Source organism: Oncorhynchus masou, chromosome 24 (assembly GCF_036934945.1).
Source record: "Oncorhynchus masou masou isolate Uvic2021 chromosome 24, UVic_Omas_1.1, whole genome shotgun sequence".
Taxonomy (NCBI): Eukaryota; Metazoa; Chordata; class Actinopteri; order Salmoniformes; family Salmonidae; genus Oncorhynchus; species Oncorhynchus masou.
This window is the reverse complement of record NC_088235.1, coordinates 46,667,589-46,693,932: the sequence shown is the minus strand read 5'-3', so window position 1 is coordinate 46,693,932 and position 26,344 is coordinate 46,667,589. Positions and strand designations below refer to the sequence as shown.

The window sequence follows — 26,344 nt, the reverse complement described above, 5'->3', positions numbered from 1 at the left end:
CAGAATACAACCTCTCACTTTCGGGTTATTTGAAAATGAAATCTTCCCTAAAAATATTGCTATTTTTGACATGCCATTGAAAGTTGATTGCAATTTCAGTTTAAGTACTCTTTAATTTTATTTTTTTTACTTATCTATATTTTACTTTTTCTTAACTTCTTAAAGCATTGTTGGTTCAGTGCTTGTAAGTAAGCATTTCACTGTAAGGTCTACACCTATTGTATTCGGCGCATACGACAAATACAATTTGATATGAATTTCAATATTTACATTGAGCTAACACTGCAAATAGCACTGCTGGGTGATTTAAAAAGTCATAGTCAATCGATCAATAATATAATCATACTCTTCGAAAAATAATTGATCTTTAATTTACAATATGCAGAATCTATGAGAATAGAAAGGTCCAGAACTTTTGTGAAACATCACAGTACAGCTGAAAAATATATGGCAAATAGAAACTGAATGTTGTTAGGAGATACATAGATGGAAGGGGTTGAGTGAACCTGAAGGATGGGACTAAATACAAACAAAAGATAACTATAGTAATATAATAATACAAAATATATATATGGGAGATTAGAGATGATGCAGACAATGACATTGAAGCCACAGACTATCCACAATATTAAAGTGAATCTACCCCCCCCCCCCCCAAAAAAGAAGAAACAACAGTCTTCTGTGAGAATTTCAGTACTTCAGCTTAACATTTCCAAAATGTTTCCTCATAGCTCTATTTAAAGTAATGTTTCCAAATTGTTTGAGAACGTGAAGAAACAACGTTCTTCTGTGGGAATATCTGTACTTAAGTATAACGTTTCCTATAGGTTTCCTCATGGTTCTATTTAAAGTCATGTTCTTAAATTGTTACGAGGACATTAAGAAAACTTTGCATAAAAAACAAGAACACTTGTAATGTTCTAAGAATGCTCTCAGAGTGATATTTAAATGCATGTACATTGCGTTTCTCAGAATCAACAAAACTATCTTCTTCTTCCTTGAGGTTCAACGGAGGTTGGCATCCAATTTGTTGCATTACCGCCACATACTAGACTGTAGTCCCTTATACTTTACTTGAAAAATAAAAACGTACTAAATAAATACAATACCATACCATCTAACACTATACTCACTAATCTCAAAATTATATAAAACACCTCCCTACTATACTTATTAAATGTATTTATTCCTACCTCATGCCATCTACAAAACTCTCTCTATCCTCTATCTTGCTAAGTGTGTTCAGGTGTGTTGGCCAGACCCACTAATTGGCTGCAACTGATCTTAATGAGTGCTTGTTTCCTTTGAAATAGGGTCTGTTTGAATAGACTAAAAAGAACAGCTTTGTATGAGTAAAAAAAAAACATGGCATGCTAGCTCCATCATGGTAGCGCAGTGGACTAATTCTCTGGATAGAGAACAGAATATCATAGGTTTGAATCTAGATGATGCCGAGCCACAATAAAAAAATAAATGTGTTTGCATGATTAGTGCTTAAGCAATGTGTCTTATCTGTGCTTATAGTTCAAAACACTTGAAACATGTTCTCAGAATGCTTTTTATTTACCGTCAAACGTCAATAAAACCTCCCAGGAAAACCTTTAGGGAACCATAGTAAAACGTTCAGTACCTCTCTGCAACCTAAAAATGAACGTTCCCAGAACAGATGAACGTAACACTTCTGTTCTCAGAACATTTAAAAAAACGTTCAGTTTTACTGGTCAGGAAACACATGGTGAGGAAATGTATGTTCCCACAACTTCGAAGGAACCAAATGTGCTAGCTGGGTTGTAATTTGCTCAAGGAGGACAGATTACATTTTATCTAAACAAACTTTAGGCCTAATTTGAAAGCTCCCATTGAAAAAGCCAATTATTTTGACTTTCATTGACATTTGAGGTTTTGCACATTAGGCCTACGTATGTTCCCCTTTATGCATACACCAAATTTATGTTGCTATTGTGCTGTAGAATTACCCTAACAGCCTATTTGTTACAAAATCCCCAATGTCACTTTGTAAGTAATAGGCCTACAAGAAGATAGGCATATGAGCACTTAGTTTGCTTCTGTGTTTGTTAAACCGTCATCTAAGCCTAGCCTACTCTCAGACAATCATTTGGTTTATGAAACTTTTTTCAGCAGTTTACATGGTCAGTTAATAGTTATGCATGTTGTACTTCAGGTCCTAAAGGTAGGCAACGCACCTGATTGGTGCCCATTAAAGCTCATTTTGGAGGCGCCAATTTTGGCTCAGTGGTTTACTTTCTCCGTATTCGTTTTAGTGAGATCATTTAGGTGACATCAAAGGGAAAGGGAGATAACTCGTCAATCAACTGAATGCATTCAACTGAAATGTGCCTTCCGCATTTAACCCAACCCTTCATCAATCAGTCAATCAGTCTCTGTGCCATAAGAGTTGATTAAGACATTTTTTCTATGCTTATTCATTTATTAATGTAATTGCATATTAGTGTATCAGATCTAGACTTTTCTTATTTTCTTATTTTTCTGGATTCATTTTTAGGCCTAGATATTAGAGTCAACTGCTGAACATTATTACATTGCTGTAAAAACACCTGACTCCACCTGAAGACTGTTGTCCAGGCAGTGCCAATTCCTGACATATCGCTTGGCCTTGAGACACCTTGTCTATTCTTTCACACTATCTGTATAAATGCTTATGGCTCTGGTCTCTCAGCTTCCCATTTGTGTATTAAAGGATTCAGTCCAGTTGATATAGTGAAGTTGAGGGGAGCATTTGTTGTTGGTTGATTCGGTCCAATATGGCATGGATTATGTCTCACTTATTAATGGAATGCCTATCTCGTTGTTATTCAATGCCCACAGTTAAAAAGATCTAATATGGAAAAGTATGTCAAATGAACCTAATAGGCCTAATGAAATGTTAACATTTTAATGATCATAAACCACCCTATTTGAATTATTTGAATAGCCTTGATTTGAATAATCTAGTTTCATTTTACATTAGCCACGTCTAGGGCTAGGCATAGTGATGGCATTATTTATAATCAGGTGCATATTGAGGCTTTTTTTTAAACCAACAGATGGCGATATTCACCCATGCTCACCATTTTATAGGCTACTCGATGTCAACAGTGGATTGACTGGCTGTACTGACGGCTCCACACTGTTCTCCAATTATGGAATGCCTAGAGTATGGTTGGCCCTGTGAGCAGCACAGCATATAGACAATTTAGGCTCCGTCTCATTTTTCTTTCCACGCTCCATATGGGTGGAGAACGCGCATCATGCCTGCGCATACGGCAGCATTGATACGAGACGATCTTATTCGATGTTCAATGTGGAAAAGGGAACAAACACAGGCGTTCATCGAATTGGTTAGAAAATGCACACGTCCACCAAGAAATGCAATATTGTAGAGCATGTAGCGATTCTCTGTTCACATGGGGTTGTCTTTGGCTAAAATTAGTGTGGCGTTTTGATCGGCGATAGCAGCTTTGGTTTTGACTTGGGGATATTCCCATAACATATTTTTTACGTTTACATGTTGAACCCATGAACTCTGTGACCCCAAGAATAATGGAATATTGAAGATGGTAGTGGAGAAGTCTAGTCCTAAGAAATTAATCAAGACACTAGGTTATTTTTTATTAAATTGAGCGCAGAATCAACAATAACAAATATTGCAAATAGTGTCATAGACTGTTTTAGGTTAGAGTGTACAAAAAAAGCCTACAGTTCGTGTAATGTGTGCAATTCATTTATTGCGCACAGACAATAGCTTACTCGCATTTATTTATCCACACATCAACACTGTATGCCAACTGCAGAAAGAAAATGTGCCTGAAAAAGTTTAATAACAAAATGTATCTAATTGTCACCACCGAAATCCACGTTGAAATGCAGAAGTTCCTCTGCCTTGCTGCTGCTGCTGCTGCCAGGCTGTGGTCACTGCACTATTGAGCACAGCATCATCGCGCGCTCAGACACACGCGGGCATCCTACGAGCTGGAGTTCCGAGAGCACTCTGGCCCGTACGTGTTGTCTCCTTATGATATCTTATCGTTGTCTTTTGTTTAGTTTTTACACGGAAAGAAAATCATTCTGTGGTTGATGGTTTCGGTTGCCTGCCGCAAAATTGGAGTACTTTTGGGTTGGAATGTTTTACGCATGAAGTCAGCTGGATGTGTTCCGAATGTCGGACCTCATGCCCCGATGTTTTCAATGGATTTGAATAGATTGGAATAAAAGCACGAAGTTTTTTTTCTAGACGTTCTATCAATTCCATTGTAACAAGGCATCGCACGGATAGATACGCAATGATCTTCGTCACTCTTTATGTCGTTCTGCCTCTTTTAGGTAAGTTTTAGTTTCAAGGCCTATGACTAATATACACGGGAAATGCCTAGTGTAAACATACAGTATATAATCTACATTTGTAAATTGACAATGATAATCAGTTAGAGGCCAGCTGAGATAAATAAATAGCCAAATTGGTGGTCGTTATGGAGCGAAATGGGCCATCCAAATGCGTGTCATGCCCAAAGACTAGTGAAAAGTCAATTACGAGCTCATGTATACTAATCGAAGTGAATTGAGTTCTAATTCTGAACTAGACACAACTAAAGACCGTGACAATTCATTATCATAACCTATATAGGCCTACCCTTGTTACAGCCGACGTTGCAAAAGCATGTACGCCATATTTAATAACTTTACTTATCCTTTACTTGTTTATTTTTTGTTGCACAAATTGATAGGCTATGAAATGCATTGGACGCTCGTATTTGACTAGTACTCTATGAGATGTTTGTGTTGTTGTTATTGTCACCTTAATTGTATGGAGTTGCGTAATAAAATAAAATCAATATTTCAATATCTAAAACTGCTTTCATTTAGTTTAATCTCTGAATATTTATTGAGACCAAATCGCGTATTGTCTACAATATTTAACATATACACGACAGAAACATTATTATTATTATTAGCCTATAATTATTTATTCTCTCCACAGATGTTTTGTATGCCCAGGAGAATGCTCTTTCTGGTCCCAACCGCCTCGATTGTGTCAAGGCGAGTGAGCAGTGTATGAAGGAGCAAGGATGCAGTACCAAGTATCGGACAATGAGACAGTGCGTTGCTGGAGGGAAGGAGAGAAACTTTAGCATGGTGGCTGGACTGGAGGCGCAGGACGAATGTCGGAGTGCCATAGACGCAGTCAAGCAGAGCCCCCTGTACAACTGCAGGTGTAAAAGGGGCATGAAGAAAGAGAAGAACTGCCTTCGCATCTATTGGGGAATCTATCAGACGTTGCAAGGTATGCACTATCATTACAGTTGGCTACAACACAGCAAGCACACAATAATTGTCAGAAGTCTATACATTAATATATATTTTTTTAAATCCCAGACCTGCTGTATGATTAGGCCTAATGTATTACTGGACCATGTAAACTGCTAAAGTAAAAACCGATTCAGTAAGAAAACGATTATTAGGTATGTGAACTTTACCACCAGTGCATACTGGGAAAGGTAATATCCTTAAGACATCTCTTGGAATGAATCGAGTGTAAAGGCACTTTGCACTCATTATCTTGGAGTTGATCATACACAAAAAAGTGTAATGCTTAATCCCAGTGGCCAGTGGGGCAGAATGGGATCTCAGTTGTGCAACTGACCACTATACCTAATCAACTGTAGGCTAATGAGTTGTTGGGCAGCATGGACATTGACTGACCCAGATACCCATCCCATGTGTATTTGCATGGCTGTGTTTACACAGGCAGACCAATTCTGATCTTTTTTTCACTGATTGGTCCTTTTACCAATCAGTTCTGAAGAATATCTGATGTGAAAAGATCTGATGTGATTGATCAAAATACCAATTAGTGGAAAAAATATCAGAATTTGGCTGTCTGTGTAAAGGTAGCTGTTAGACAGGCAGCCCAATTCTGATATTTTTTCACCAACTGGCCTTTTGATCAATCAGATCAGATCTTTTAACATCAGATATTATAGGTCAAAATATCCAGTAGTGTCTAAACACAGCCCATGGTAGCTCACAAACATTTAGTGAAAACAATAACCCATGTGCATGCTCTTTAAATGAAATCGTTCTATCTAGCTATACAGGACAAAAATATAAACGCAACATGCAACAATTTCAAAGATTTTACTGAGTTACAATTCGTATAAGGAAATCAGTCAATTGAAATACATTCATTAGGCCCTAAGCCTAGATTTCACATAACTGGGAATAGTAGGGATGTGGATCTGAAAACCAGTCAGTATCTGGTGTGACCACCATTTGCCTCATGCAGTGCGACCAATCTCCTTCGCATTGAGTTGATCAGGCTGTTGATTGTGGCCTGTGGAATGTTGTCCCACTCCTTTTCAATTGCTGTGCGAAGTTGCTGGATATTGGCGGGAACTGGAACACTCATGTAAATTCAGAGCATCCCAAACCTGCTCAATGGGTGACATGTCTGGTGAGTATGCAGGCCATGGAAGAACAGGAACATTTTCAGCTTTGTTTCAGAATATTCAATTATCTTTCAACAGCGCAGGTGGACATTCCTGCAGTCAGCATGCCAATTAGATGGTCCCTCAAATCTGAGACATCTGTGGTAATGTGTTGTGTGACAAAACTGCACATTTTAGAATAGCCTTTTATTGTCCCCAGCACAAGGTGCACCTGTGTAATGATCATGCTGTTTAATGGATGGCTTATATTGGCAAAGGAGAATTGCTCACTAACAGGGATGTAAACAAATTTGTGCACAAAATTTGAGAGAAAGCTCTTTACATGTTGTGTTTTTTTTCTCAGTGTATCTATTTGTCTGCAACATTTACATGCCTATTAAGACTGCAGGAGTATGTTACAAATCACATTGTATTTCATTATTCCTTTCAGGGAACGATTTCCTGGAGGACTCCCCTTACGAGACCATGAATAGCCGGCTGTCTGACATGTTCCGACTGGCCCCCATTATTTCAGGTAAGGACATGGATTTATTAAGAGTTTACGATTGTGCCACATATTACGATGTTCATGGATGGACGCCTGGCTTCTTTGTGAAAGTATACAGATTAAATGCTGGCTGTGCATGTTCTTAGTGGAATTGTGTTTAAACATTTTTACAATCCTCACACTTTCCCTATTTCGCCCCAATGAAATGCATGTCCATTGTAAGTGATCTTGCATGGAGATCTATAGTTCTGAGTGTCCAATGAGAGCTCGACACAGTATGGTGGTGTGGAGTTGGTAAAATTAAAAAAAAATGCGTCACGTTGGAGCATACATTATTGGGCTGTGTTTAAATCGTACATCCTGTGTTTAAATCGCACATCGTTGTCAACAATCAGATCTGCGCATTGGTAGTTTATGAGCCGCCTCTAGATGGCAATATTCTCCCTTATTTTCGATCACATAGGCGCAATCCATTGATGCCTTGGTCTTTGTTATGAGGAACTCCCATCCAGTGCGTGTGAGGTGGCATATTGTGTGGCTAGTGATGGGGAATAAGAGAGTCTGAGATTAGTTTAATGAGCACATTGAAATGGGACAATGTTGTCATCAATTGTGATAGAGACAAACAGCAGAAATCTGAAGGGTGCTTGGGCAAATAAGAGACATCCAAATAACGTTTCCAGAACAATGACTCCAATTTCAGAAAAGTGGAAATGGCTCATAAGCCATTGTATATGTTAGTTAGAATACAGCCAAACGTCAATGCTCCATTTGTCGCCTAGGAGCATAGTTCATATTAGGAGCATAGTTCATATTAACAGCCCCAGACATTTTCCGCTCTGAGCTACCAGAACCTGAGAGATTTATGAGAGAGCTCTCAGAATCTGAAGGTGCTTCTTATTCCCTTTTGAAAAGCTCTTTATGTTGATTGACGGTTGCACATTTCTTTCTTAGCGACAGGTCTCACAGATCATCCATTCCACCTCATCATGAGAGATTTATGGGCCAGGCAGGGTGAGAAGGAGACAATAAGGGTGAGAGGGGAGACAGGACGGGTGTCAGAGAGGTTTAGGTCAACACAGTGCCTCTCACAACCCCTACTCCCAGGCAGCCCTATAACATGGCTGTCTCAGTAAGGCTTAGAGGACTCATAGATCAGCCGACTGATTCATAGTAAGGAACAAAGGGAGGCATTGTGAGATGTAATGAATCTGTAATAGGCCCCTGCTTGGGACCTGAGCCTAATAATCTCCAGTGACACTCTGGGCATTCTCCTATGCACCCTCCTGATTATAGTGAGGTTTATTCCTGATCTTTCCTACACACCCCCAGGCCCTACAGTCCTTATTCCCACCTCTACTCTGGGTACTGTAGGCTTCCGAAGGACTAAACCAGACATAAAGCTGGAACAATATCAGTGAAGCTTATAAGGTACACAGCTGCCTTAAAGAACACTGGGTGTCCTTAATTGTTATTAAGAGAAAATAATAGAATAGTATTAGAACAGCAGCAGAAATGTGTGAGGAAGATATGGAGAGCACTGAGCGTGATTGCATGAACATACACACACACACACACGCACGCACGCACGCACGCACGCACGCACGCACACACACACACACACACACACACACACACACACACACACACACACACACACACACACACACACACACACAAGTTTGTGCACAGCACACAGTTCTAAGTTTAATTTAATTTAATTATTTTCAAATATTTTCTCCGGGCAGATAGAATGCTTTTAGCCGTACGATGAGTCAGGGTGAGTCACTTTGAAGTATGAGTAAGTCAGTCTCTTAATGTGGTGGAAGTTGCCACATGAGAAACTTCAGTAGAGTGTACATCCCAGGAACAGAACGTATCATTTCATTTTGATGTGATCTACATTTGCCATTTAATTCACATTGAGAATACTATGAGCTCCAAAAAAGTTACAAAATCTTGAAACACGAATTAAATCTGCAGATTGCAAATGTATAACATCAGGGACCACAACATGCTTCTTTGCTGGAGCTGAGTTTTGTATTTTTCTACTTCTTCTTTTAATACAAGCGGTGCATCTTGTTTATTTCCCCCTCCATTTCTTCATAGAAACCCTAAGTCTCTTTCAGTGGGAACAACCTATATTGATGTCTATTTCACTCTATTAAATGGCTCATTGAATGCTTCTGGGCTTCCGCTGTCTGCAGAGCTCATTGCTTCTCATTATCAAGAAGTGTCATGCTGTTGCCTGTGCGCCAGGCTAGGGTATAGGTGAAACATACTAAGTTTGGAGTAGTTCCTGTGTCAATGGTCACAAAAGTCACAACTGCTGTCATATGACAGACATGGTGAGTCATCTCATTCAAGGGATGTGCCCTTCTTTAAATATGTTTGAAAGTAAATGGTTTACTCACACAGTCACACATCGTTCAATTACATGCAGAGTTCACCACAGTGCACCTGCTCATGGATGACGTACCAGATCATTGAATTAATTTTGTGCATTCCTTTGTGTGCGTTTGCATGTGTGTGTGTGTAAGCAAGAACGTAATGGAGAATAGAGGAAGAGAATTCAATAAAATTGTTCCTTTTCCACCCACCAGTTTGCCATCTTGTGATGCACTGATGCATAGAGAAGGCAGTGAGAGCCCATTTCTCCTAGATTCAAGTGGACTTGCATTACTCCCAGACCATTTGCCCCTGCTGAAGAGGCAAGCAGTGGAGGAAATGGATGAATACACAGCACAGTTTCATATTACCGTAGTCTTGAACACTCACTGGTCTGGAGCCTCTCATACTGACCAATGTAAATATTTTCCCCCCCTCGATTTTTAGAACTAGAATAATACAATGCTTGTTTGCTGTATGAGTGGAATAACATTGGAGGTTGACTCTTCAAAGTCTAAACCAAAAGGAGTTGTTGATGTACTGTAGCTTTAAACTGAGGAAATGGGAGAAATTTTCAAAAATGGTCTGGCTTATCGCCACAGAGATATAGCTATGGTACAATCACTCTGTAGATAAAGCCCCTTTTAAATGTCAGCCAATTGTCATTTACTGTTCAGTGCGCCAATAAGAAAAATGAAACCCGTGGTCAAATATGACACAAAATGTAAAACAGAGTCTTCTGTGCAGCATGGGCTGGCTGGACTGAAATTGCCTATATGATGAGGTAGCGGTGAAAAAAGGATAAGGACATCAAAAAATCTGGGAAGTGCTACTATGAATAAAGATGAGTTTCTACATCACTCCATTATTTTCTAAGACCTGTAGATGACCTTTCCCCATTATGTTTTTGTGGTTTAAGCTGATGACAGATCATGATGCTGATTATGAGGTCAGCACATAAACATGCAAAAGTGGCATTTAAAGCATTTAAAGGATTCTCTCTGAAGTCTTTGAGCTGTGTATGTGTGAAAACCCATGTAGTCCCAACCTTGCAGACGGACCACACAGCACCTTAAATCCCCATACTGACACGATGCTGAGAGCCTGTCAACACAGCTCACTGCTGTTGGAATGCCACTCTTATAATGAACTCGGAGTCCAGCGGTGAATGAGGACAGACTGCCACTTGGGTTCTTATAGAGTGAGAGGAGGGAGAGGAATGGGGGAGAACAGTATTTGTGTTGTTTGGACTCAAGAGTACCTCTGCACTTTCTGATGTGTTGGGAGAAGTATTACGACAGCTCCAACCCTAGATTCCACCAACCAACCAAAACCACTCTCAATGTTATGGCTTTGGTGTTTGACTCTCTGTACTTTCCCCAACTGAAAATGTTTGTGTGAGAGAAAGAGAATATAAAAAGGAGATGTCTTTGATGGTAGCATTTCCATATCAATATTCCCTCTGCCACCTGACAAACAAATGTCATTAAAATGGCTACTTTGATAAAGCAGCTCCATTTCCCCCGTCTGGCTGTTTGTGTCAGGATGTGTCAATCACAGGCCAAGCCTGGGCCTTTGATGTTGGGGTGCAGCTGTACTCTTATCTGTTAGAGTTGTGGCCTCAGCCTCCTCAGTGAGCACTGACTGAGATAGGTGTTCTCTGTTAACGTTTCCTTGCTGCCTCCTTCCTACTTTACAAGGGTTTTTTGTTCCGCTAAAGACTCCAAAATCCACCTAGAGTGTAATGTCGTAGGGAGACTTCTCATCTGAAAGCTAATCAATAGCCAGGCATGTTAAAATAGAAACCTGAGGCTGTGAGTACAAAAAACTATTGATTTGTTTTTTTCGCCCGAGCTCTTCTGTTGGACTGGATCAAAGGATAATCCCTATGTTGCTGGAGCTCAGGTATACGGTTCCACAATGCACATCGGTCTGGAGGAGTCGGGACTCTCCACAGGGTTGTCTTGACTCCTCCACTCTCATTGTCCGTCTTAGAAGATGTAGGGCAGGGGTTCCCAAAAATGTTTGCACCATGACCCCACCATGTAAAGAATGTGATGTAATCAATAGCCAATGTTTACTCGTTTAATTGGGGCTATGCCAGTCTATTACAATTCCATCTGGCAGCATTTTTGGACAATATTTCAATCTTAAAGAAGTATGTGTTGAAGTGACTGAAATGTATCAGAAAGATTTGGGAAGGTATTGGGAAGATACACAAGCAATCATTTTGTGTGACCTTCTGTGTAGAAAAGAACATCATCATTGATAATGTTCCTTTCCCGCCAGTCTGATTAAGTGCCTGGTCTTGCCCACTCTGTTCTAATGAGTCCTTGTGGGCATTGTAGAGGGAAACACAAGACATGGATGTGATTCTCAGAGTCTTATCTTTCAGTAGATGAAACTGTTAAAAAGCCAGTTTTTACAACCGCATCTAGTGGCGACCGGAAGTTATGGACCTAACGATTCGGTTCTATGAACCAAGGACAAGTTTCTCTTGTGACCCCATTTCCAAATCAGGCGAATCCTAGTTTGGGGAATGCTGCTGTAGGGATTGATTATAATATTAGATCTCAATGAAGATTTTTAATACTCCTTCAAATACCACATAACTTCCTGGATGTCTGTTGTTGTCTGTCTGTTTGACTTTCATCCAAAAGTCCATAGCTGTCCTTCCAAGTCACACGGAGGATTTAGCCACAGGTCGAGGGGCTTTAGCTGCTTAATACACAGACACCATTCCAGACATTACTCTCACAGCTGCAGCTTAATGGCAGAATAATGCTAACAGCAGCATCAGGTTGCAGCCGTGTCCCTGCAGCTAGCTCTATGCAGCCAAAAAATAATTTAGTTAAAGGTGACCAGAATGGAGTTCTCCTGGGAGGTTTCTGATTGGATATAAAGTGGGAGAGTGATTCATCACAGTTAATCAACGCTCCTGACAGCTCGAATCAGCAGGGGCGCCACATGTGCCAGCTACATCTATTGCTTTTCTGCCCAGATGCATGCCAATTATCCATACTGCAAACAGTGAGGTGTCAGTATAAAGTCAGATAGATGTCGTGAGTAACCATGTTTGATGAAATATTCACTGGCTTCATACAAAAAAAGGTCTACTGTAGTTGTTTGGTACAATATTTTTTTTTTCATTGGTTAGGATTCAATTGATTATTATGCAAAGGCGTACATACTCTATCATAGGATACTTTTCTTGGATGGGCAAGACCTTTAAGTGCATACAGTACATTACTAAATGTATGTGGACACCTGCTCGTCGAATATCTCATACCAAAATCACGTGCATTAATATGGAGTTGGTCCCCCCTTTGCTGCTATAACAGCCTCCACTCTTCTGGGAAGGCTTTCCACTAGATGTCGGAACATTTCTGCAGGGACTTGCTTCCATTCAACCACAAGAACATTAGTGTGGTCGGGCACTGATGTTGGGCGATTAAGCCTGGCTCAAAGTCAGCATTCCAATTCATCCCAAAGGAGTTCGATGTGGTTGAGGTCAGTCAAGTTATTCCACACGGATCTCGACAAACCATTTCTGTGTGGACCCCGCTTTGTGCACGGGGGCATTGTGCTAGGCGGCAGGGTAGCCTAGTGGTTAGAGCATTGGACTAGTAACCGAAAGGTTGCAAGTTCAAACCCCCGAGCTGACAAGGTACAAATCTGTTGTTCTGCCCCTGAACAGGCAGTTAACCCGCTGTTCCGAGGCCGTCGTTGAAAATAAGAATTTTTTCTTAATTGACTTGCATAGTTAAATAAAGAAAAAATAAAAGAAAAAATGATCATTCCCCAAACTGTTGACACAAGGTTGGAAGCACAGAATAGTCTACAATGTCATTATATGCTATAGCGTTAACATTTCCCTAAACTGGAACTAAGGGGCTTAGCCTGAACTATGAAAAACATCCCCAGACCATTATTCCTCCTCCATCAAACTTTACAGTTGGCACTATGCATTCGGCACCAAACCCAGATCCATCCGTCAGACTGCCAGATGGGGAAGTGTGATTCATCACTCCAGAGAATGCGTTTCCACTGCTCCAGTCCAATGGCGGCAAGCTTTACACCACTTCAGCCAGCACTTGGCATTGTGCATGATCTTAAGCTTGTGTGTGGCTGGAAACCCATTTCATGAAGCTCTCGGCGAACAGTCGTTCTGCTGACATTGCTTCCAGAGGCAGTTTGGAACTCGGTAGGGAGTGTTGCAACTGAGGACAGACGATATCTATGCGCTACATTCTTCAACACTCGGCGATCTCGTTGTGTGAGTTTGTGTGATCTACCACTTGGCGGCTGAGCCGTTGTTGCATCTCCACTTCACAATAACAGCAATTACAGTTTACCGGGGCAGCTCTAGCAGGGGAGAAATTTGATGAACTGACAGTTGGAACGGTGGCATCCTATGAGTGCCACGTTGAAAGTCACTGAACTATTCAGTAAGGCCATTCTACTGCCAATGTTTTTCTATGAAGATGTCATGACTGTGTGCTCAATTTTATACATCTGTGTGGCTGAAATAGCCAAATCCACTAATTTGAAGGGGTGTCCACATACTTTTGTATATATAGTGTACATGTAGATGTTTAACCCTTTTTAGCTGTTTGGTTTTTTTTCCAAGAGGGTTTTTCTGTGTGTCTGTGACTCTTTTAATCATGATTTAATGTTTTGTTTTTAGTGGTAGATCAGCTTTAATTTTGGAGAAAGATTGTGAGTTCTACCAATTTAATTGTTTGCATCAATTCTAAACCCCTTATTTTTTATTTATAAAAAGAAAAGTCAACTCTAACACCCCTCTCATGATTGGAGTAAAGTAACAGACAACAATACTTTGACGCTACTTAGAACTATTTTCGCTCACATGTATGGTACAGGTAGTTAAATAATTATATATGTAGTCCTAATTTACTCTTTCTGCAAGTGCTGGATTTTCATCCACGGTAACCCAACTTTCCCAGTATAATGCCATTTTGCAATTCCTTTTGCAATACATCCCTCCATATTAATGTGATGTCTTACGAGGATCTTGAACCTCCCTATTTGTAATATTTCGACCGATATTGCCCTAAAAATAATTACGTTACCATGAGTATAATGATATTTCCCATTGACTTATTGTGTTTTTTTCCGATCCCCTAACAATACAGTTATGGCTGGTAATATTAGTAGTCTTTTGACTGTACAGAGCATTTGTGCTGCAGCAAATGTCTTGAGAGAACCCCCCCCTTTTTAATAACAGTTTTAGTCAAGAAACTTTCCTGGAAAACGTCCATGAAAATATACATGTCTCCAGTATCCAGCTGTTTTTGGCTTTGTGCCATTCTTGATCTCAAGTATGTTGAATGAGGCCATTGATACATAGATTCTAATTTTTCACATTCTAATTTCCAAATCCAAATCAAATGTTATTTGTTACAACAGGTGTAGACATTACCATGGAATGCTTACTTACAAGCCCTTAACGAACAATGCAGTTCAATAAATATAATGAATAAACTATTTACTAAATAAACTAAAGTAAAAAAAATCTAATCAATCAAAAAGTAACACAATAAATGTACATAACAATAACGAGGCTACATACAGAGGGTACCGAGTCAATGTCAATGTCAATGTGCGAGGGTACAGGTTATTCAAGGTCATTTGTAAAGTGACTATGCATAGATAATAGACAGTGAGTAGCAACAGTGTAAAAACAAAGGGGGATGGACAGTTGATTAGTTTCGTTTTGTTCGTGAAACCCACCAGCGTTTGTTCCCCTGCTCCTGCCTGTTTATAGCCTGTCTCATCTTCTATCATGTTTAAGGTATGATCCAGATGCAGACAGTGTCAAAAAAATATATATATATTCCTTAAACAGGGCCAGGCAAACGACAGGTCAAAGGCAGGCAGGGGTCATTAACCCAGAGAGGGTGCAAAGGGTTCAGAACGGCAGGTAGTCTCAGGGTCAGGGCAGCCAGGGGTCAATAATCCAGTAAGGTAGGGTAAGGTACAGGATGGCAGGTAGTCTCAGGGTCAGGGCAGCCAGGGGTCAATAATCCAGTAAGGTAGGGTAAGGTACAGGATGGCAGGCAGGCTCAGGGTCAGGCCAGGCAGAATGGTAAAAACCGGGAAGGACAAGGAAACAGGAGCAAGAAACAGGCAGGAGCAGGGGAACAAACGCTGGTAGGCTTCACGAACAAAACGAACACTGGTATAAATACATATCGGATAATGGGGAAGATGGGCGACACCTGGAGGGGTGTGGAGACAAGCACAAAGACAGGTGAAACAGATCAGGGTGTGACATCTTCAGATCTTCCATTTGGGTTTAGTTCGTGTAAATCCATCATTTGAATGTATACTTAAATATAATATAATTACCAGACAATCGTGAGCTGTCATTTGTAGGCTAAATAGTGTGGATGTTATCCATATACGTCTTACTTTTGTTGAAAGTATAAATTACAGTAAACATCCCCCAAATCAGGTTTGAGGAGTTAGCGAGGTAACTTTGGTCAACTCTGAGTTCAACTTGGGATAACAGGTCACACAAATGTGGCTCACCTTTTAGCCAGGTACATTTCTATGGCAATGAATCCCTCAGTACTAACCTGCTCTGGGTCAGGCTAACTCAGGAGTAACTCCACTTATCCTGAATGAAGTATCTGAGCCGTGAGTTGAGGACCAATGAAATCATATTCCCTCCCTCTTGCAAAGATCCCTTTCATCACTGATTAAATATTCTATTACTTGCTTTTTTGCGTTAAAAATAGTCAACTTAAAATAACTAAAGCGCCTTCAGAAAGTATTCATACCCCTTGACTTATTCCATATTTGGTTGTGTTACAGCCAGAATTTAAATTGGATTAAATATTTTGCTCACCCATCTACACACAAAACCCCATAATGAAAAAATGAAAACATGTTTTTATACATTTTTGCTAAATTATTAAAAATTAAATACTGAAATATTTTACATAAGTATTCCTGAGTGAATAGATGACATTTGGCAGCGATTACAACTGTGAGTCTTTAGAGGGTAAGTCTCTAAGAGGTTTGCACACCAGCCGAGGTGAGTAAAACATTTAAACGTGTTAACCCTCGCAAGGCTGCAGGCCCAGACGGCATCCCCAGCCGCGCCCTCAGAGCATGCGCAGACCAGCTGGCTGGTGTGTTTACGGACATATTCAATCAATCCCTATACCAGTCTGCTGTTCCCACATGCTTCAAGAGGGCCACCATCGTTCCTGTTCCCAAGAAAGCTAAGGTAACTGAGCTAAACGACTACCGCCCCGTAGCACTCACTTCCGTCATCATGAAGTGCTTTGAGAGACTAGTCAAGGACCATATCACCTCCACCCTACCTGACTCCCTAGACCCACTCCAATTTGCTTACCGCTCAAATAGGTCCACAGACGATGCAATCTCAACCACACTGCACACTGCCCTAACCCATCTGGACAAGAGGAATACCTATGTGAGAATGCTGTTCATCGACTACAGCTTGGCATTCAACACCATAGTACCCTCCAAGCTCGTCATCAAGCTCGAGACCCTGGGTCTCGACCCCGCCCTGTGCAACTGGGTACTGGACTTCCTGACGGGCCGCCCCAGGTGGTGAGGGTAGGTAACAACATCTCCTCCCCGCTGATCCTCAACACTGGGGCCCCACAAGGGTGCGTTCTGAGCCCTCTCCTGTACTCCCTGTTCACCCACGACTGCGTGGCCACGCACGCCTCCAACTCAATCATCAAGTTTGCGGACGACACAACAGTGGTAGGCTTGATTACCAACAACGACGAGACGGCCTACAGGGAGGAGGTGAGGGCCCTCGGAGTGTGGTGTCAGGAAAATAACCTCACACTCAACGTCAACAAAACTAAGGAGATGATTGTGGACTTCAGGAAACAGCAGAGGGAACACCCCCCTATCCACATCGATGGAACAGTAGTGGAGAGAGTAGCAAGTTTTAAGTTCCTCGGCATACACATCACAGACAAACTGAATTTGTCCACTCACACAGACAGCATCGTGAAGAAGGCGCAGCAGCGCCTCTTCAACCTCAGGAGGCTGAAGAAATTCGGCTTGTCACCAAAAGCACTCACAAACGTCTACAGAGGCACAATCGAGAGCATCCTGGCGGGCTGTATCACCGCCTGGTACGGCAACTGCTCCGCCCTCAACCGTAAGGCTCTCCAGAGGGTAGTGAGGTCTCAACCGTAAGTCTCTCCAGAGGGTAGTGAGGTCTGCACAACGCATCATCGGGGGCAAACTACCTGCCCTCCAGGACACCTACACCACCCGATGTTACAGGAAGGCCATAAAGATCATCAAGGACATCTACCACCCGAGCCACTGCCTGTTCACCCCGCTATCATCCAGAAGGCAAGGTCAGTACAGGTGCATCAAAGCTGGGACCGAGAGACTGAAAAACAGCTTCTATCTCAAGGCCATCAGACTGTTAACTTCTTGAAACTCCCCATCCCGGATCCGGGTTTGTGACTAAAGCCTCAGGCTCATTAGCATAACGCAACATTAACGATTTCTGAAAATCGCAAATAAAATGAAAATAATGCGTCTGCTCTCAAGCTTAGCCTTTTCTTAACTACACTGTCATCTCAGATTTTCAAAATATGCTTTTGAACCATAGAAATTGACTAATTTGTGTAAGAGTATGCAAAGCTAGCATAGCATTTTGAGTAGCATTTAGCACGCAACATTTTCACAAAAACCAGATAACCAAATAAATAAAATCATTTACCTTTGAAGAGCTTCTGATGTTTTCAATGAGGAGACTCTCAGTTACATACCAAATGCGCAGTTTTTCCTGAAAGCGTCTGTGTGTAGGAGAAATCGTTTCGTTTTCTACATTGCGTCTGGCTACCGAAACGAACCGAAAATTCAGTCACCTACAACGTCAAACTTTTTCCGGATTAACTACATAATATCGACCGAAACATGGCAAACGTTGTTTGGAATCAATCCTCAAGGTGTTTTTTCACATATCTCTTCATTGATATGCAGTTCGTGGAAGCTTGCTTTCCTCTCTGTATCGCATGGAAAAATACTGGCAGGTGACTTTTGCGCACCAATTTCGGCGCAGGACACCGGGCGGACACCTGGTAAATGTGGTCTCTTATGGTCAATCTTCCAATGATCTGCCTACAAATACGTCACAATGCTGCAGACACCTTGGGGAAACGACAGAAAGGGCAGGCTCATTCCTCTCGCATTCACAGCCATATAAGGAGACAATGGAAAACAGAGCCTCAAAAATGTTTTCTTTCGAATGCTATCAATTATATGCATAGTCGAGCATCTTTTTGTGACAAAATATCTTGTTTAAAACGGGAACGTTTTTCATCCAAAAATGAAATAGCGCCCCCATAGATGTAAGAGGTTAAACAGCCACCACTAACATTGAGTGGCTGCTGCCTACACACTGACACTGACTCAACTCCAGCCACTTTAATAATGGGAATTGATGGGAAATGTTGTAAATATATCACTAGCCACTTTAAACAATGCTACCTTATATAATGTTACTTACCCTACATTATTCATCTCATATGCATACCTATATACTGTACTCTATATCATCGACTGCATCCTTATGTAATACATGTATCACTAGCCACTTTAACTATGCCACTTTGTTTACATACTCATCTCACATGTATATACTGTACTCGATACCATCTACTGTATCTTGCCTATGCTGCTCTGTACCATCACTCACTCATATATCCTTATGTACATATTCTTTATCCCCTTACACTGTGTATAAGACAGTAGATTAGGAATTGTTAGTTAGATTACTTGTTGGTTATTACTGCATTGTCGGAACTAGAAGCACAAGCATTTCGCTACACTCGCATTAACATCTATTAACCATGTGTATGTGACAAATAAAATTTGATTTGATTTATTTGATTTGATTGTACAATATTTGCACATTATTCTTAAAATAATTCTACAAGCTCTGTCAAGTTGGTGGTTGATAATTTCTAGACAGCCATTTTCAAGTCTTGACATAGATTTCCAAGCCAATTTAAGTCAAAACTGTAACTCTGCTACTCAGGAACATTCTATGTTGTCTTGGTATGCAAATCCAGTGTATATTTGGCCTTGTGTTTTAGGCTGTTGTCATGCTGAAAGGTGAATTGGTCTCCCAGTGTCTGTTGGAAAGCAAACTGAACCAGGTTTTCCTCTAGGATTTTGCCTTTGCTCAGCGCTAGGTTTCTTTTTATCCCCCAAAACTTCCTAGTCCTTGCCGATGACAAGTATACCCATAACATGATGCAGCCACCACTATGCTTGAAGGTATGGAGAGTGGTACTCAGTAACGTGTTGTGTTGGATTTGCCCCAAACTTAACACCCTCTATTCAGGACATAAAGTTTAAAAAATGCCACGTTCTTTGCAGTTACTTTAGTGCCTTATTGCAAACAAGATGTTTTGGAATATTTTTATTCTGTACAGGACTCCTTGTTTTTCCTCTGTAATTTAGGTTAGTATTGTGGAGTAACTACAATGTTGTTGACCCATCCTCAGTTTTCTCCTATCACAGCCATTAAACTCTGTAACTGTTTCAAAGTCACCATTGGCATCATGGTGAAATCCCTAAGCTGTTTGCTTCCTCTCTGGGTTAGGAAGGACGCCTGTTTCTTTGTAGTGACTGGGTGTACTGATGCACCATCCAAAGTGTAATTAATAACTTCACCATGCTCAAAGGGATATTCAATGTCTGCCTTTTTTTGTTGTTACCCTTTTTCTCCCAACTTCGTGGTATTCAATTGGTAGTTACAGTCTTGTCCCATCGCTGCAATTCCCGTATGGACTCGGGAGAGGTGAAGGTTGATAGCCATACGTCCTCCGAAACACAACCCAGCCTAGCCGCACTGCTTCTTGACACAATGTCCGCCACACCAATTTGTCGGAGGAAACAACGTACACCTGGCAACCGTGTCAGCGTGCATTGCACCCGGCCCGCCACAGGAGTCACTAGTGTGAGATGAGACAAGAACATCCCTGCAGGCCAAACTCTCCCCTAACCCGGACGACGCGGGGCCAATTGAACGCCGCCCCATGGGTCTCCCGGTCATGGCTTGCTGCGACAGAGCCTGGACTCGAACCAGGATCTCTAGTGGTACAGCTAGCACTGTGATGCAGTGCCTTAGACCACTTTTTTTTACCAATAGGTGCCCTTCTTTGCGAGACATTGCAAAACCTCTCTGTTCTTTTTGGTTGAATCTTTTCTCTTTTTTAACAATATATTTATTCACATTTTTTTTACAATCAGCAAAATATGACACAGACGATGCCCCATTTTTCCTTCCACCTACACAAAACACCATGCTAGGGCTTGTGGGCCTGTTGTAAGGCAGGTCCTCACCAGACATCACAGGCAACAACGTCGCCTATGGGCACGAACCCACCGTCGCTGGACCAGACAGGACTGGCAAAAAGTCCTCTACACTGACGAGTCACGGTTTTGTCTCACCAGGGGTGATGGTCGGATTCGCGTTTATCGTCGAAGGAATGAGCATTACACTGAGGCCTGTACTCTGGAGAGGGATCGATTTGGAGGTGGAGGGTCCGTCATGGTCTGGGGCGGTGTGTCACAGCATCATCGGACTGAGCTTGTTGTCATTGCAGGCAATCTCAAAGCTGTGTGTGTTACAGGGAAGACATTCTCCTCCCTCATGTGGTACCCTTCCTGCAGGCTCATCCTGATATGACCCTCCAGCATGACAATGCCACCAGCCATACTGCTCATTCTATGTGTGAATGTCAGGGCCAGCGATGAACCCGTATCTCAATCCCATTGAGCACATTTGGGACCTGTTGGATCAGAGGGTGAGGGCTAGGGCCATCCTCCCCAGTAATGTCCGGGGACTTGCATGTGCCTTGGTGGAAGAGTGGTGTAACATCTCACAGCAAGAACTGGCAAATCTGGTGCAGTCCATGGTGAGGAGATGTACTGCAGTACTTAATGCAGCTGGTGGCCACACCAGATACTGACTTTTACTTTTGATTTTGACCCCCCTTTGTTCAGGGACATTTCTGTTAGTCACATGTCTGTGGAACTTGTTCAGTTTATGTCTCAGTTGTTGAATGTTGTTATGTTCATGCAAATATTTACACATGTTAAGTTTGCTGAAAATAAATGCAGTTGACAGTGAGAGGGCGTTTCTTATTTTGCTGGGTTTAGATCTATACCCTTCTGGTTGGTTATAGACTTCAATCCATATATTTTTTTAATGAAAGGGTTGTTTATGAGACCAAAGCTTTAGGTGGCCTAATTTAGCAAAGGTTTAAAAAAAACATAGGGAATAGGAAACTGCAAGGTTTGATATATTCATCTTTACACAATTGACCCAACCAGTAAGAGAAATTGCTCAATTCTGCCATCTATACAATTCTTCCCCAAACTTTTTGAGAGGTGGTGTGTAGTTCAGTTGATATGTCAAATTTGATTTGATTTATAATTTCAGAAGAAATTTGCAATCCAAGATATGTCATTTTCTGAGGTCTCCAAGAAAACGGCTTGTCTAAGTTTGGGTTCTGCATAGTTGCCCTGTTAAAAGGCATAATTATACTCTTCAATAGGTTTACTTATATCCTGAAAAGGTCCTATATTCTTTCAGGATGTCAACTAATGATCGGAGTGACATTTCTGATTTAGTGAGGTAAAGCAAAATGTCATCAGCATATAGCGAAACCAATCGTTCACGCCCACCTATACGAACACCATGGATGGATAGATGAGATCTAAAAGCTTCTGCCAGTGGCTCTATAGCCAAAGAAAAAGGAGAGGACTAGCAGGACTACCCTGTCTTGTGCCATGTGATAGAGAGAACATTGAGGAAACCGTTCCATTAGTCAGGATCTGAGCTACTGGACATTTGTACAGTAATCTAATCAGACATACATACTTAGGTCCAATATTCATCTTCTGTAAAACTTCAAACATGTAGCTTGATTTTCCACATCTAATGAAGCCGCCACTACAGGTTCTTGGTCATTTTCTACATAATGCAAAATATTAAATCATCTTCTGATATTATCAGCAGATATTTCCCAGGTTTTAACAAAACTGTGATCAGTGCCTGTTCAATTGTGTCTGGGAGCAATCCTGACTCTATGGCATAATTAAACATATTGCAAAGAGGCTCAATTAGTTTGGGTAAAAAGGATCAATAGAATTCAATAGGCAATCTGTCTATCCCTGGTGATTTTCCCCCAGCAGTATTGAAAATGGATTCCATAATTTCCTCGGATGTAGTCTCTTTCTCCAAAGTGCTCTCAATCCTCATCAGTTAAAGTTTGTAAATTGAGTTTGTTCAAAAACTCATGCATTGTGGCAGGGGTATCACCTTCAGACTTGTACAATGTTTCTTAAAACTCCCTACAGACTAGATTAATTTCCTCAAGACTGTGAACAACTGTGTTATTGGGCAGCTTAATAGAGCCAATAGCTCTACTAGCTTCCTCTCGCCTTATTTGCCAAGCAAGCAACTTTCCTGCTTGACCTCCATGTTCATAGTAGTTTTGCTTTGTTCTCCTAAGAGAGTTTTCCGCTTTGTGGGTCATCAGGGTGTTATATTCCAATCGCTTTGAGTCAAATTTTTGTGGAGTTGAGTCATCAAATGTTATACTATGTTCATTTTCCAGATCTCTAATTTCTTTCTCCAACTAATCTACTTGAGCATTATACATTTTACGAGCACCTGAACTAAAGGATATTATTTGCCCCCTCAGATATGCAAGGAGAGCTTCAGGAGGCAGAGTTGTTATTGGTGCTAAAAAAATATGTTGATATGAGTGTTCAGAAATTTTACAAATGTGGGATTATTTACAGTGCCTTGCAAAAATATTCATCCCCCTTGGCATTTTTCCTATTCTGTTGCATTACAACCTATAATTTAGATGGATTTTTATTTGGATTTAATGTAATGGACATACACAAAATAGTCCATATTGGTGAAGTGAAATGAATAAAAGAACCTGTTTCAAAAAATTCAAAACAATTCAAAAACTGAAAAGTAGTGCGTGCATATGTATTCACCTCCTTTGCTATGAAGCCCCTAAGTACGAACTGGTGCAACCATTTACCTTCAGAAGTCACATAATTAGTTAAATAAAGTCCAACTGTGTGCAATCTCAGTGTCACATAATCTGTCACATGATCTCAGTATACAGTTGTCGGAAGTTTACATACACCTTAGCCAAATACATTTATACTCAGTTTTTCACAATTCCTAACATTTAATCCTAGTAAAAATTCCCTGTCTTAGATCAAATAAGATCACCAATTTATTTTAAGAATGTGAAATGTCAGAATAATAGTAGAGAGAATTATTTATTTCAGCTTTTATTTCTTTCATCACATTCCCAGTGGGTCAGAAGTTTACATACACTCAATTAGTATTTGGAATCAATGCCTTTAAATTGTTTAACTTGGGTCAAACGTTTCAGGTAGCCTTCCACAAGCTTACCACAATAAGTTGGGTGAATTTCTGCACATTCCTCCTGACAAAGCTGGTGTAACTGAGTCAGGTTTGTAGGCCTCCTTGCTTAAGCCATTTTGCCACAACTTTGGAAGTTTGCTTGGGGTCGTTGTCCATTTGGAAGACCCATTTGCAACCACTCTTTAACTTCCTGACTGATGTCTTGAGGTGTTGCTTCATTTACATTTAAGTCATTTAGCAGACGCTCTTATCCAGAGCGACTTACAAATTGGTGAATTCACCTTCTGACATCCAGTGGAACAGCCACTTTACAATAGTGCATCTAAATCATTTAAGGGGGGGGGGTGAGAAGGATTACTTATCCTATCCTAGGTATTCCTTGAAGAGGTGGGGTTTCAGGTGTCTCCGGAAGGTGGTGATTGACTCCGCTGTCCTGGCGTTGTGAGGGAGTTTGTTCCACCATTGGGGGGCCAGAGCAGCGAACAGTTTTGACTGGGCTGAGCGGGAACTGTACTTCCTCAGTGGTAGGGAGGCGAGCAGGCCAGAGGTGGATGAACGCAGTGCCCTTGTTTGGGTGTAGGGCCTGATCAGAGCCTGGATAGAGCTTCAATATATCCACATAATTTCCCTCCCTCATGATGCAATCTATTTTGTGAAGTGCACTGGTCCCTCCTGCAGCAAAGCACCCCCACAACATGATGTTGCCACCCCCATGCTTCACAGTTGGGATGGTGTTCTTCGGCTTGCAAGCCTCCCCTTTCTCCTCCAAACACAACGTTGGTCATTATGGCCAAACAGTTATATTTTTCTTTCATCAGACCAGAGGACATTTCTCCATAAAGTAAGATCTTTGTCCCCATGTGCAGTTGCAAACTGTAGTCTGGCTTTTTATGGCGGTTTTGGAGCAGTGGCTTCTTCCTTGCTGAGCGGCCTTTCAGGTTATGTCGATATAGGACCTGTTTTACTGTGGATATAGATACTTTTGTTCCTGTTTCCTCCAGCATCTTTACAAGGTCCTTTGCTGTTGTTCTGGAATTGATTTGCACATTTCGCACCAAAGTACATTCATCTCCAGGAGACAGAATGCGTCTTCTTCCTGAGCGGTATGACAGCTGCGTGGTCCCATGGTGTTTATACTTGTGTACTATTGTTTGTACAGATGAACATGGTACCTTCTGAAATTTGGAAATTGCTCCCAAGGATAATCCAGACTTGTGGAGGTCTACAATTTTCTTTCTGAAGTCTTGGCTGATTTCTTTTGATTTTCTCATGATGTCAAGCAAAGAGGCACTGAGTTTGAAGTTAGGCTTTGAAATACATCCACAGGTACACCCCCAACAACTCCAACTCAAATGATGTCTATCAGAAGCTTCTAAAACCATGACATAATTTCTGGAATTTTCCAAGCTGTTTAAAGGCACAGTCAACTTAGTGTATGTAAACCTCTGACCCACTGGAATTGTGAATAATAATTGAACTAATCTGTCTGTAAACAACTGTTGGAAAAATGATTTGTGTCATGCACAAAGTAGATGTCCTAACCGACATGCCAAAACTATAGTTGGTTAACAAGACATGTGTGGAATGGTTGAAAAATGAGTTTTAATGACCCCAACCTAAGTGTATGTAAACTTCCGACTTCAACTGATTTATACCTGTTCTGAAAGGCCCCAGATTCTGCAACACCACTAAGCAAGGGGCACAACCAAGCGAGTGGCACCATGAAGACCAAGCAGCTCTCCAAACAGGTCAGGGACACAGTTGCGGAGAAGTACAGATCAGGGTTGGGTTATAAAAAAAATATCAGAAACTTTGAACATCCCACCGAGCACCATTAAATACATTATTAAAAAATTGAAATAATATGGCACCACAACAAACCTGCCACGAGAGGACCGCCCACCACAACTCACAGACCAGGCAAGGAGGGCATTAATCAAAGAGGCATCAAAAAGACCAAAGATAACCCTGAAGGAGCTGCAAAGCTCCACAGAGGAGATTGGAGTATCTGTTGATTGGACCACTTTAAGCCGTACACTCCACAGAGCTGGGCTTTACGGAAGAGTGACCAGAAAAAAGCCATTGCTTAAAGAAAAAAATAAGCAAATACGCTCGGTGGTCGCAATAGGCATGTGGGAGACTCCCTAAACATATGGAAGAATATGGTCAGATGAAACTAAAATTGAGCTATTTGGCCATCAAGGAAAACGTTATGTCTGGTGCAAACCCAACACCTCTCATCACCCCGAGAACACCATCCCCACAGTGAAGCATAGTGGTGGCATCATCTTGCTGTGGGGATGTTTTTCATTGGCAGGGACTGGGAAACTTGTCAGAATTGAAGGAATGATGGATGGCGCTAAATACATGGAAATTCTTGAGGGAAACCTGTTTCAGTCTTCCAGAGATTTGAGACTGGGACGGAGGTTTACCTTCCAACAGGACAATGACCCTAAGCATACTGCTAAATCAAAATGTAAGTGGCTTAAGGGGAACATTTAAATGTCTTGGAATGGCCTAGTCTAATTCCAGACCTCAATC

The 26,344-nt window shown here is 41.2% G+C and overlaps 1 protein-coding gene across 3 annotated transcripts in view; it reads left to right on the top strand.

Annotated features, from left to right (window-relative positions):
* Positions 1-26,344, top strand: part of LOC135512263 (GDNF family receptor alpha-1-like) — a 139,671-nt gene that overhangs the window by 26,164 nt on the left and 87,163 nt on the right. For 2 of the 3 annotated variants that reach the window (XM_064934109.1, XM_064934108.1), the window contains 2 exons: positions 4,997-5,299; positions 6,895-6,978. In XM_064934109.1, the coding sequence (XP_064790181.1) occupies positions 5,071-5,299; positions 6,895-6,978 (313 nt within the window). In that variant the 5' untranslated portion in view covers positions 4,997-5,070. Of the gene's footprint in view, positions 1-3,960; positions 4,342-4,996; positions 5,300-6,894; positions 6,979-26,344 lie in introns of those variants that run through there. The other variant, XM_064934107.1, reaches the window with a different exon arrangement.